At 40.3% G+C, this 14020-nt stretch overlaps 1 protein-coding gene across 2 annotated transcripts in view; it reads left to right on the top strand.

Moving 5' to 3' along the window:
* Positions 1–14020, top strand: part of LOC101161393 (cadherin-4) — a 263505-nt gene that overhangs the window by 144997 nt on the left and 104488 nt on the right. For both annotated transcript variants that reach the window (XM_020703448.2, XM_004069077.4), the window contains exon 4: positions 9541–9767. In XM_020703448.2, the coding sequence (XP_020559107.1) occupies positions 9541–9767 (227 nt within the window). The remainder of the gene's footprint in view (positions 1–9540; positions 9768–14020) is intronic.

Genomic DNA, 14020 nt, shown 5'->3' with positions numbered 1-14020 from the left:
CATTTTAGAAACCAAAACACAGTTTCAAAAATATGAAACAAAAATAAAAATTAAACATCTAAAAAAACATTAATGACTTTCAGGGATCAAAATAAATGTTAAAAAACAAAACAAGATAAAAAAAAACTGATAAGGTAGGGACTGTGGGACATCACTGATTTAATAAGGTTTTTATTTTGTGATTGTAGCATATCCAGTATTGCCTCATCCCAATTAACCTTTGATTATTTGTTTCCAATTAGTTATGTCCAATAGTACCTACTTTTTCCAGTTTCTGTAAAAAAACAAAAAAATACCCACAATTTCCAGAAATCAAAAGGAAATGTTAAAAGAAGAAACCAGACAAAGTAGGTACTATGGAACATCGCTGATTATATGATGGGCAAATGCATTGCTTTTTCAATTGTGGTTGTGAACTTTAAGATGTTTTTGCGCAGAGTGATTTGCACTTCAGAGCCTCCGTAGATTGTCTTACAGGAAATAATTGAATTAACAGCACAGTGTTGCAGGTTCATTCACCCCAAAGTGTGACTCCTTTATAAAACCCATGTCTTGTATTCTAAATTTTAAAAAATCATCTTACTTGTGAAGAAGAGGTTTTCATTATAGCGGTTACATGGCTGAGCGACACCCATAAATGTTTCCCAGGAGCCCCGCTTTGTCTTCTAGTTTGCTCACATTTGCCTCTTTGTCATCCAGTCCAGCTGAGGTTCCAGTGCGTCACTTAAGGCTATGTGAAATTATATTGTACCAGGAGATAACAGACACTGTGTAGCCTTGAGGCTCTTTCCTCGCTTCCCCTCCTTAAAAGCGATATTGCTGTGATAAAGCGCGGCTCTTTCTGCTTGTGCTAAATTGAAGGGGAAGCCTTGAAGCCAAGGTCTGGTGAGTGGGAGCCAGATAAAAGGAAAAAAGATGCAGTCTATATGTTTGTGCAGCGTGCAGCGGTTCAAAAAGAAACATTTCTCATTACCATAGCACTCTGGGAAGGGCTGATAGCTCAATCAGGGGAATATTCGGGGTGCTGTGTGCTTCCTTGATGCAGGATCTCTCCAGGGAGTGGGTTAACTAGGGGCGACATTTGCCTGTCTGCGTGAGCCTGATCGGAAATTAGTTGGCATCTGCAGAGGAAATTGTCAGCTAAACCTACGCACACAAAGAAAAGGTTCAAGGGTAGAGGGTTCTCATTAATGTGTAGAAAAGTGTAGTGTGAAGCAACAGGTTGTGTGTTGTGTTTCTGACCTTGTTATAGCCAATCAGAAGTTTTTAAGCGTTGCATTGATGGCAAACATCTGCTTAGTCTGCGTTCCTGTGGGCGTTCCTTTTGTCTCAACTCAAGCTCCTAAGTTTTTGCTTCCTGTCAGGCAGAGGTTGATCATTTAACCTTTTCAAGCTTCACCGTAGAGGTCGGCAGGTGCTTGACATAGATGCACTGGCGCCCCCTAGCTGCAGTATACTTTATAGTGAGAAAAGCACACACACATGCATGCGTGCGCACATTGGGGAAAAAGCTTCTGGGCTGAGTGCTGGTGTATTAATCACACTGACGCCTGGCACTGCGATCTGTGACCCAGTCTTTTAATTGCATCCACTCTGCTTTGCTCCGGCTTTCCCTCTTTATCTTGCCTTTTTCGCCTTTCTCATTCCTCAAGCCTCCTCATTCCGGCACCCATGAGAGGAGACTAATGCAAAGATAAGAGGAAGGGCCGTGGATGTGCAAAACCAAATGCACCATCCAAGGAGCCCCTGCCAAGGCTGAGCAGGCAGTGGGGGGAGCAGCACTTTAAACGTGGTGGGACTCCAGCAACAAGGGTTTTCCAGAGTAAAAACAAAACCATGTGATCCATCTGTGGTCTGAAAATGTACAACAACTGGCAGCAGTGGAAAAAGGCTTCTGTAGAAAAGCCTTCCTGGTTTTTGCTTTTTTTCTACAGCTGGTTTCTTTGCACTCGTGCACAAATGGAGGGAGGTGTGATGAAGCGGGGGCTGTGCATGAAAGTTGACTTCACCGATATAATAGTGGACTTCTAGTGTGACATGGTTTCACTCAGTGAGAGTGAGCCAAATAACACATACCTGGTGCTTTAAGACATGAGCAATCGCAGTCTGACAGCACACACACATACACACGAGAATCCAAACCATGACACCCGTAAGCACTTATGCACCAGCTGTAATAATCGTAAATATGCAAAAGGCTCATGTCACACACTCCCACTCCAATGCCCCTCTTCTCTTTTCTCTCTCTTTATCTCCCTTTCTCGTGTTCACACAGGAACACCACAGCACACACACTTGAGTCGCAGTGCTTTCCTTTTGTGAAAGCGAGCTGTCAGGGGGAGCGATGTGTGCCTTTTGTAGGAGCATAACTGCAGAGGCAGAAAAAATTCATTTCAATCTGCTGCCCAAAAAAAAATACAGCCACATCGTACCTGCAGTGTTTCAAGACCAGCAGCATGTAAATTGAATTAGTTCTAAGCATTCCTGTGGGGCTGGTTTTCTGAGGAGTTTCAGAAGCTGTACATGCACTGCATGGAATGCCTGGAGTTTGCTGCACTGTACGGAGAGAAATCACAACAGCCCAAAATAGATTTTAGATCTTGCATGGCTTCGTGGTGGTTTGCGATTTCAACTGGTGCCTTTCTGCCTGCAGCTCGCCACCGTGATTTTTCTCCAGGAGTTCTCGCCTCCTCCCTCTGTTCACAAACTTGCCTGTTTAGCTGACTGAGTTTAAGCGTACAGTAGCATCCTGTCCTGGTTGGATCCAGCCTCTGCCTGCTGAGACCTGGGAGAAGTTCCAGCCCCCCTGCAACCTTAACAAGTATTAACGATGGAAGAGCTGACAGACCTTTTCTGCCCTGTTTGCAGTCTTTGCTTGATTGTTGAACTTTAGGTTTCAGATGATAACCCACTCAATTAACCCCATTCCATATGTTTTAAAAGTTCACTAAACCAAATTTACCTACCTGTAATCAGTAATCAGTTAGACTAGAAAACAAAGACTGGAAACAAAATTTTCAGTGAATAAAGTTTGACCAGTCATGCATTTTACCTAAGAATGTTTTGGATTCAGAAAGCTATGGAGACACCAGGCATGTGAAGCACGTTCAAGACTGCGCTAAACACGTGTTCTGGGATGCGCGTCTAGCCCTTGGTGTTCACATTAAACAAGCAGGGAGGAGAATCTTCTTTTTCTTTTCCTACTTTTCACCACTGCATTTCTGCCACCTATAGTTGGAATTTGGAGTCTTGGTAGCAAACGTCAAAGCTGTGAAAATCTTGCAAATCTTGCTCTAGGCGTTTTTTTTTTTACAGCTCAATTATGATATAGGAAAGACTCAAAAGGCACAAACAGCAATTATGGATTTCTCCTCCATGATAAATTTTGAAATGGTTGGCACTACCGTGTTTTGGAAAAGACGGCACCCATTGAACCTGGAAGCCCAAAATGCATCTTTACATAGACTTTTCATCGGAAGTTGCCACTTGAATATGCGTTCCCAAGGGCGATTGTCAGCATAGCGTAAAACTTCATGACTGTGTCTACACAGACCTAAACTCATAAACATTTCATCTTTTTGACTTGCTGCTGTTTGAGTCACAGTCTGTGCATTTTTGTTGTTTCTGATCAAAAGTTGCAGTTAGTCATCAAAATGGTTGCAGTTGGTCTAAAACTGTTTCTCAAATTTGTTTGCTACTTTTGCTCACACACCCACATGCATGTTGGGATTCTGATGCCAATAAGGAAACCTTTGGCTTTGAAAGTGTCAGTACAGTTATTTAGATGACATTGTCATGGCAGCAGATACGTGTGACTTGTGCAGCAGGATGACCTAGAGAGCATCTGAATTTCTATTCATCCATCTTCAGAGCCCGCTGAATCCCTTTAGGGCTGATAGAGCCAACCCAGCAACTGTTGAGCAAAGGCAGGGTACCCCCTGAACAGTCTGTTGCAGGGTCATACACTCACATGCACACCTTAAGACAATTTATAGATATCAATTAGTCTATGAAGCATGTTTATGGACTGAGAGAAGAAGCCGGAGTACGCAGAGAAAACGCATTCATGTACAGGGAGAACATGCAAACTCCACACAGATAGGTCCCAGCTGGGATTCAAACCAGCGAGAGGGCTAACCACTGTTCCTCCATGTAGGCGCATCCTCAATTTGTGACCTTCAATTTTACTGTTACATAACTCACCATCAAAAGCTTATATTGTGACAATATTTTAATGATTCAAGACATTTAAGTTTAGATAAATGAAGCATAAAAGCCATAACTTGTAAACTAAAGTATTCAAACTTTATTAAAACTACAGATGATTAAACACACATACAACAATTACTTATAAATGTTTTTATTACACTTTTTGTTAAGTTTTATAGGCTTGGTCATTTTGAACAACAGCAGAAAAGGTTTAGCATAAATGGAGCATAACGTGAGTTATCAGGCTGCTGTTTTAAACAAAGCTTCATCTCATCCACTCTTCATTAAAATGCTAAAATGAGCAAAGCACTAAATAAAAGAGCTTCAGTGTTTTTTCATAGCCCAAATGTAGAAGGCTCTCTGTGTGAGAAGTGCTCGGGTACTCATCAATGGGCTCCACACTGCTGTCTGTCACAGCCCCAGCCTGGCAAAAATACTGTTATTTGTAAATTGAGTGGGTGGTGTAGATTTTCCTGTTGGCTTGAGGAAGGCAGTGGCACACCAGAGGGAGTGTTTACTTAGCACTGTGCTGTGACTGTGAAGAACAGCACCTTAACAAAAGCTGCTCCATATGCTCAATCTGGACCCATTCAGCAGTTTCAGGCACTCAGTCTGAATTTCTATGTCAAACTTTTCTTCCTGAGTTTTAGGAAGCATCTATTGTGTTATTTCATCAGGAACTGAACATACAATGTACTACTGAATTATTAGGAAGCCAGCAGAGACATAAAATATTGAAATCTACCTGCTGGCTCAAACTGTCTTGGATTTTGTCTGGAAAGTTTTGCAGACAAAATGGAAAAACAACGACGAGGGAAAAAAAAGACAAAATCAGAGGACACAGCTGAAAAATATGATGGGTAACAAGGATGCTAATAGAGAAGATGTGCAGAGCTCTTCACAGCAGACAGGTAAGCATGTTGAAAAGAGGCAAAGGTTGTGTGCTCTGTGTGGAAGCACAAAGCAGGTTGTTGGAGTGACCTGCTATCTTCATTATGCATATGTAATGTGCCTGTGCAATGCCTGATCTGCTGCTCTTTAGGGATTTTGTTTCACATCTACAAGCAGGAGGAGGGAAAAGGAAAAAGTCATGCGTGCATGTGCGTGTGTGCACGAAGGGCTCTGTGGTCACGACAGCTCGCCCCGCTCTGTCAGACAAAACATACAAGTCCAGGGAAGAGCAGCCGAGCAGAATGCAGCCTGCCAAACTTGTATTTGTACAGGCCACACACACAGTCACACACTCAGAGAGAAACTGTGTGCACAGATTTTTACAAGGCAGCAATATATAAGAAAACTGAAAGCATATGTAAAAAAAATCTGCTCTCCTAAGATTTTTATGTTTGCCTATTTTGCTGGAGGGTATCAGCAAGATGATTTACAGCCAAGTTTGTAGCCGTACATTCTTTTTTTTACAACATTAATAATCTGATTAAGGAATTGTATTTAGGTTTGTGTGGAAAAATGATGGAACTGAGAATAATGTGGTGGTTAAAGACCCACTCTGATCATCTTTGGAGCTATTTTTAAAGATTAATTAGCCTTTTTTTTTTGCCAAAAAAAAAAAAAAACCTGTGCAGAGCGGCAGCAGTTCATTAGAAATTCACCTCTGATTTACGGGCGGGACTGTTGGCACAAAGTAAGCCTTTCCTCAATTCCCTTGATCCCTTTGTTCACATGCTCTGCCGTTAGCTTATAGCCCTTCAGAACCCCAACCTAACATTACCTGTGCAGCAAAAATGTCGAGCAATACCTAAGCAAGGTTGTTTTCCTTTTCCAAGCTGGCACCTGGCTCAAAACTGCACCACTGGATGGCTCCAATATTTGCTCTGCATTTTTGTTGCACCGGTAATTTTAGGTTGGTGATGTGAGGGGATGTATGCTAGCAGGAGAGTAAACATACTTATGGGTGATGGGAAGGGGGGTGAGGTTGCTCTGTGCCTAAACTAAAGGTGTCCTAGAAAACAATACAGTTTTTTTTTTTTTATTTGGGCCAAAAACCTGTATTGTCATAATTAAAAGATCACTGAGAATTCTTTGAAAATTGATCAGAAGATGAGCTGAGTGGGACTTTAAATTCAGAATTGTGTGGGAAAAAAGTGAAAATATGGCAGCAGTGAGAGAATCTATTAGATGTTTCAGCTAAAACATAGGGAGGCTGTTACAGGACTGAATGAGGGACTGGCACCCTGTAATGTTAGACACATTTTGCGGTGGATGTTTTGGTGGGTGCACTCAGGCTGAGAGGATCCAGGACTGAGTGCATGCTTGGTCTATTTATTCTATGTAGAACAGGAGCAACAGAGAGTTGATGATGTGATTCTTAGAAACAACATCTTTTCCAGCTCAGCCAAGACCTTCAGGATAACTGCTACAAGGAACTTATTGTTCAGCAATTTCACATTCCGATTTCAGCATTTTTAGGGGGAAAGTAGGGAAGTGTTGTTTTACTTATTGAAAAAAAAAAGATACCTGAATGATGATGTTCAAAAGTTGTGGCGCTTGAATTAGTTGTGAATATGCATGTTGTATGTTCAGCAGATGCTGAACTTGAGTTAACTGACCTTCAGGGTTGTCAGCTCAGGAAAAAGCCTGAATGAAGCCTTGTCTCCATTTTTCATTTCAAGTTCAATTATTTTGTGCAGGGGGATGTTGTAGCTTTGCCACACGTAAGATGATAAAACAGATTACATGCACCAGAGAACAATAACAGCAGAAAAACAGATAACTTATCAACCGTGTGAGTCTTCACTCTTGTCTTAAAAACTAAGGATTACTTTAGAAAGCCGTGAAAATAATTCCCATTGCGGTTCATTTGATACATTCTGTTAAGTATCTCAGTTTTTCTGTGTGCCACTGTCTCTGCCTCCCCCGTCATCTGCTTTTATCCCACAATCTCTTTCTCTGTCTCGCATACACACATATATCAGTATCTCGTCTCTGCGTTGTCTCATTTCTGCCGCTTTCATCTCTGTTCACCAGCGAGCTACATCTGACTCCACAAACAGATTTTTGTGCAAAGGATTTTTTAATGAAAAGAAACGCATTTATGCATATCTGCTTGCTAAGAAGATGCGTCAGGAGTCAGGGTCTTGATCCCAGCCTCAGGGGGGTGCTCACCAGCAGGCGATGAATGGTAAACTGGGAGCTGGCCTACTGCCCTTTTTGATAATCAAAGACATAGCTGAGAGTGTTTCATAATGCTTCAGACCACACGTGCGGTCCCATGCCAGCTATCATGAACGCCAGGCAGCGGGTTATGGCAGCTCCTCAGAGACCTCAGGGCTTTTATTGTGTTTACATCAACATTCATGTATTCACCCGCTGAGATGCTACTTTCTGTCAGAGGGCTTATCCCCAGCTCACCTGCACATGGATGCACACACACGCATGCATACGTGAACACTCATCTACAGACGCCCCAAAAGAGCCGTCTAAGTGACGACAATTAGTTTCAATTTAGGCTCATTCAAATCATTTACATAAAACTGAATTCAAATAAGGACAGTTGCAGCAGCTCTGTGTCTAAACTTTGGGTTTAAGTCCCGACTTGTGACCTCGATAAATGATCCCGAATCAAGGCTCGGAGTTCCAACAAAGTGTATCACTCATAAGCTGTCATTCTTTTTTTTTTTTCACTTTTTCATTTTAATAAAAATCTGGATTGCATTTGCTAACAGATGCACACATTGTCAGAGCAGTGTTCTCCATCCGTCCCCATTACACATGCAATTACTCAGAGGCTGAAAACAAGCAGCCTCATTTGTAAGATGCTAAGCTGCAGCGGCTGAGGAGATCTCAGGCTTTATTAGCCTGTTGTTTGGGAGCTGCTTTTGACAGGAAGCTGGGCGATAAATTAAATAGATGGCTTGATAAAAAGCTTGCTGTGCAGGATTCTTCACACTGGATTTTTGAGAAATCACACTGACATAGCTCATAACAGATGATCTCTTCCCTGGGTGATTTATGTAATCAATTTGCGTTGTTATCTGAAGCTGGAGTTTTTCACAAAGTATCACAGCTCATGGATCCACATAGCCTCTGGTTTGCACAAGACGTGGGATTGTGTGTGTTTGTGTGTGAAAATGCTAAGGGTGTAACGATTCGTTTTAACAACGATTCAATTCATATCATAATTTGTGGTTGCTGATCCGATTCATAGTCGATACTGAACAATCTGCTTGACTGACCTAAAATCGATTCAGGACATCTTTAGCCAAAACTCCAACAAGTTGGACTCAGGAATATATACCTAGATACTTGCAATGCAGGCAAAATTTTCCAGATTACTTGTATTTTTTGCAAAATAATCAAGTGTAAATTAAATATGTGTACATACAAAGAAGTAAACAAGAATTAATGGCAAATATATTCATATTTTATTTCCATTAAGTTTAGTCAACTGTTGTTTTTCCCACACAAAAATAATACAAACGGACCATTATTAGTACATTCTACCACACTGTATGCTCACATCTTTGCAAAATTTAGTGTTTCCACATGTTGGTCTGGAATGTTGGCTTAATCATTTTTTCCTGCTATTACATGTGTGTTGTCCGCTGTGATGCACTTGGTCGTTTTTACGTCACAGTAAAAACAACTTAACAAAACTTAATCCAAATCCTATTTTCCTATATCTATATAATTGATTTTTCTTAAATTTTGAAAGGATTTTAGAATGGTATAGGTTGATTCGATTGCCTCAGACAGATCTATTTAGCTGGATTGTAGGAACATGAATCGATTCATTGTTACACCCCAAGAAAATTCCCATCAGTCAGTTTGAGCATGTATGCTTCAATGAAGGGAATTCCACTTATGTTCAAGATTTTTGTTTCAAGCGGGTGATTTATTTCATTTTGGCCCCAACAGTCAAAATCTGCTTGCTTTTCCCTGATTCCCTTTTCGCTGCACCATCATGCAAAATGGGGAAAGCCCAAAAATGGGGAGAAGAGTTTTTGGGACCATGCCAACAGAAGCTTTCTTTTTCTTTTGGGTCAGAGAAGCAGAACTATCACTGCACATTCATATGCTGCAGATCTGCTTCTCATGCTGGAAAGGGAGAAGCAAATAGCTATCCGGTACTGGTTTACAGTTATGAAAGGATATTAGGTGACTTTGTGCATTCTGCAGTTCAGGAAGAGATGAGCAGTTTGTTTTGGCAAACGTCAAAACAGGCAATCAGGTATGACAGCAGAAGGGATGAGATGTTTCCAGATATGTCTAATGGATACGGGTTAATATGAAGCCTGCCAGATGTGGCGACAGTTTGTGAAGTATATCTTACTGTGTCACTCTCTAATGCTATATTTCCTTTCCTTCTCTCTGCAGTGAAGTTTGAAGATTGCCAGCGCAGCAGAGAAGTGGGCTTCATAAGCAGCGATCCAAACTTCAGCGTGAGGCCAGACGGCACGGTGTACACACAGCAGGAGGTGGCCAACCTGTCCGAGCCTGTGCAGTTCATGGTCACAGCGCGGGGCCTACATGACCCCCACATCTGGGAGACCACCGTTAAGCTGGCCCTTGTAGGACACCTTCATTCTTTACCCCTCACAAAGGTAAGGGAGGGAAAGGCTTTAAAACATTTGGGTCACACAGAATTTGCTGCCTCTTCAGTTTGTTCTGGCTCAGCTAAGACCTTGTTCTGTCACATTATTTTATTATTTTATAAATGATAAAGTAAGGGAACATCTAAAAGTGATTAAGGTAGATTTTCCATGTGTATTCAAACTGGCAGGCTGAAAACAGATTGACTGACTGGCTGATAAAGCTAGAGGATGAGATCCTGGGGTAAAAACTTATGAATGGAGAGAACCAGCAGGATGAGCTGAGTTCAAAACAAGCAAAGTCCTGTGGGCCATACTTTGCTATGAGTGGTATAAAGAAAACCAGCTTGTCTTTGCAGAAAGCCTTAGATCTGCCTGTTTTTAATAAGAAGTAAAATGTTTGAAATTAAGAATCGCCATGAAAAGACAAACTAAAATAAGATTTTGCCTCTGAGAAAAACTGAATAGAATCCACAGTTAGTTCTAATCCAATGTGTTGACCATTTCTATTATGCTGTTAGCCCAATTAAATATAATAGTTATACCACTGAATGTATATGAGAACTGGACTGGTGACCCCTCCCCCTTGGTGTTCCAAGCAGGAAGTACCTGCTGGCTCCAAAAAGCCAAAAACCACATGGACTCCTTTTGATAAATAAACAGCTGTTAGTCAGTCATTCTATTTGTCAGAATAACCATTCTTGCTTTGCTACCATTTTTAACACATTCTTGTGAATCCTAATTATTTGTCAGGATTTTTTTTTTTTCTCTTGTGCAATTGATTAAAGATGTAACCTGACTAATCGGATGTCTCAGGTGCCACTTTCAAGTGTTAGGGGTGTGGCCTTCCCAAAAACTCACTCCTGATTGGGGAAAGTGGTTGCCATTGAAACATTGACTCAGACCGACTTGGACCAATCACTGCTCACTGATGTTGTCAGGCTACAACATGGCGGCATCTGTATAAAAAAAAAAAGCAGATTCCGTTTGCTTGACTGAATTGACTTCATTTGGTTAGAGCCAGAAGTTTGCCTAAGTCCTTTTCTCTGGGTGACGTCACAATCCCTCAGTCCAGTTTCTCTCATACAGTCAGGGATTAATACTTGTACCAGTTCAATGGCCTTATGGTAGAGTGTCCACCTTTAGACTGGGAGGTCATGAGTTCAAATCCATGCCAGTCACGTATTTTACACACCTAGGTGCATGACGGCTAATGAAACTATACGTATAGGTTGGTGTAAAAAATGATCAAACAAAATGTCCCTCCGTCCTAAATGGACTTCAAAGAATCCTTTACAGGATTTAATCAACTTGTGTTACAACTTCTAAAGCTATTTGATCAAATGATAGGTTGTTAAAAAAAGCTTTGTTAGAGGAGAGAGTTAGCATGGTGCACTCAGATGACTCCGATATATGTTGATGAGGAAAAAGAGCTAAATTCTTATGAGGCTGCATGATGAAAGATAGCAAATCTCCAGAATGCCTCAAATGTATATGTACCGTAGTGTCTTTGTGTCAGTGAAAAGCAGAGACCGTGCCTTATTTGGCTTTAAGGCTCTGTTCAATAATAAAGACTTTATAGTGACTCTGGGCTAATCTATAGCCCCAGTGACAAACTTCCTCTCCCAGGCTGCACTCTGTTGAGCAACAAACCCATTACAGTTTTTTCTGCACCACTTGTTGAACGGCATTTGGCTTTATGTTCACTCATGTTTCTAATCATGAAAAAAGCCGTAGACTCATGTAACTAAAGCAATAGCAGAGGGGGATTAAGATTCTGCCCACTGCTGGCAGTGCAATAATGGAAACTGGAAAGTAATTGACATTGATTGAGCTAATGTTTCACTCTGGCAGTCTGTGAAGACCAGGTGATGCAGTTTCACTGTATAATTATGTTGCCAACATCACAGAGCAAGAGGACAATTCATCATTTGAACAAGAAATAGCAGTGTTTTTTTTCTAATCACCTGGAAATTTGCCATCTTTATATAAATCTTTTATTATTAGTTTTTCAAACCAACGTTGGTGTCTGTTCCTGTTAGTTTCTCTTCAGTTTCTCTTAACGTGTGTTCAGGATAGACAGATTGGATTCATTCTCCTCTCGCAAAATTACCTATGTTTCAAAGAGAGCAAAACCTGGTTTTAATGTTATTATTTAAAGTAAATATTCAAAAATTGTGCAGACAGATTTTACATAAGCATACGATTGAAATAAATGAAGGAAATTTCACTGGAAATCTTTTTGTCAGTCCGTTTTAAACAGACTTCCTAATGCAACCTGATATATACCATTTTTTAAAAATGATAAATGATTTTTTTGCAAGTTCAAAGTTACACTTTTAAATTAATTTCAAAAAACTCCCAGCAGTTTGGTTAGTGATCTCAGATGATGTGGAGATTTATTCTATTTCAGTCTTGGAGGTAGAAAATGTAAGTGAAAAAAATAAATATAGCCAGAATTAGAACTTACTAGTTAACTTTTGAAGAGATGTTAATCGATAAAGCTCTTTTTGAAGTCTTTTTTTTGTATTGCATTTAGTTCAATGCTTAACGACCCACTACGATCATCTTTTGATCTATTGTACAAGTGTCCCCTGTGGTCTTTTAGTTATGATTACCGCATGTCTTTTCTAAGCAAAATCAAAAAAACCTGTGTCATTATCTAGGACATAGTTTCTGCAAAGCAGCAGTACATTCGAATGTTTGGTTATGTTTGGTTACGAAATTGGGTGGGGCCGTTGGTGCAAAGCAATCCCGCCCCCCCTTCCCCTCCCTGTTGTGGAGCGGAGTTGATTAGGGAGCTTGTTGCCTGCAACGTATTTTCGAAGATATGCTCTTTTTCAACTGGCATTTGTTTGCATTTCACAACGATTTGAATGAATTCATACTCAGAAATGCAATTTTAAGCTTTTTTTTTTTTAATATGTCCTCCATTATCAGAAAAATACCACAATAGACATGTTCAAAACTCAATTTTCATCAGAGTGGGTCATTAAAGTTCTCTCAGAGATTCAATTTTATTTTCTCTAAATGTTTTGGTATTCAAAGTTTGGTTTGACTATTTAAATGTGCAAATGTGGACTTTCTATTATTCCATTAAAAGAAAGCACCCTCCCAGGTTTTGAGGAAAATAGGACCAGAGTTGGTATTGCCTTTTTCCTTCATGATAATAATACTGGGAACAAAGTGAAGCCAGCTCTTATTTTTTTCTGAGCTAAGTTGGATTTACACTCTGCTGTTGTAACTCAGCGCAGTTCCCTGTTGAGGATAGCTCTAAGGGGAATTCAATTATCCCGCTTTGTTAGCCTGCTAACAAACATGTTTAGTACCAGCTTACTGGGTTCTGTCTCACTGTATGGAGACACCTAATGATAAGAAAGGGTTGCTGTAGTGTAACAAACTCTACTTTATTACTCTCTATTTCGTTCAACTGGCTTCAACACACTTTTACTCTGACTTACTTCTGCTATTATGCCTTTTTTTCCTGTTTAGCACCAGTGAAAAGGAACTAATTTGTGTTTAATACCTAGAAAAATATCTCACAGATCTGTTTAGAGAAAAAAAATATGCATATGTTACATTTGCAGCACCAAATGACTTTAACATCTAATTTTGTTGTATATAATGCCACAGCAGTTGAAATGTATCTTTGCCTGAAAGCCCCTTATGCTGCGCTTAACTACTCAGGTTATTGCACCTCTCACAGGTAGGGCCTGTTGTTAAGTGCTCTCCAATTCAAGCTGATTTCATTGTATGATGGTTGGCCTTCTCTATCATGCAGTGTGGGGCCTTCAGTTGTGCACTGCTGGATTCGGATTTGACTGGGTTTCCAGTGCATATTCTGATTTGCATTTTATTTTTCACATTGTTGCCAAGCAGCCTGACAGTTCATGGCAGATTACAGGAAAGTGTGGTACATGGACGCTTGTGCCAAGGGAAAGTATCAGTGGCATCTGTCAGGTTTAAATCTGAGCAGTTTTATAAAGAATTATTTATCCCCGTTTTGCCTTTACTACTATACAATGATTACAATTTTCAAACAGATATTATTATTACAGAAAGATAAATCAAGCAAATACTTTTTTTTTAAGTGACTCTGAAGCTTTCTAAATCTGCTGAACAGTATGATAAAAACGGATCCCCTCCCCCCCTATTTTTCTGAATTAAAATTTTTGGAAAAGCCAAATGTAATCTGACTTGCCACATCCAGGCCCGATTACTGCCTGACCTGTTAAATCCAGAAATCACTTCAATAGAAGCTTTTT

This window comes from Oryzias latipes, chromosome 5 (assembly GCF_002234675.1).
Source record: "Oryzias latipes chromosome 5, ASM223467v1".
Lineage (NCBI taxonomy): Eukaryota > Metazoa > Chordata > Actinopteri > Beloniformes > Adrianichthyidae > Oryzias > Oryzias latipes.
This window is presented reverse-complemented; position numbering and strand designations above follow the sequence as displayed.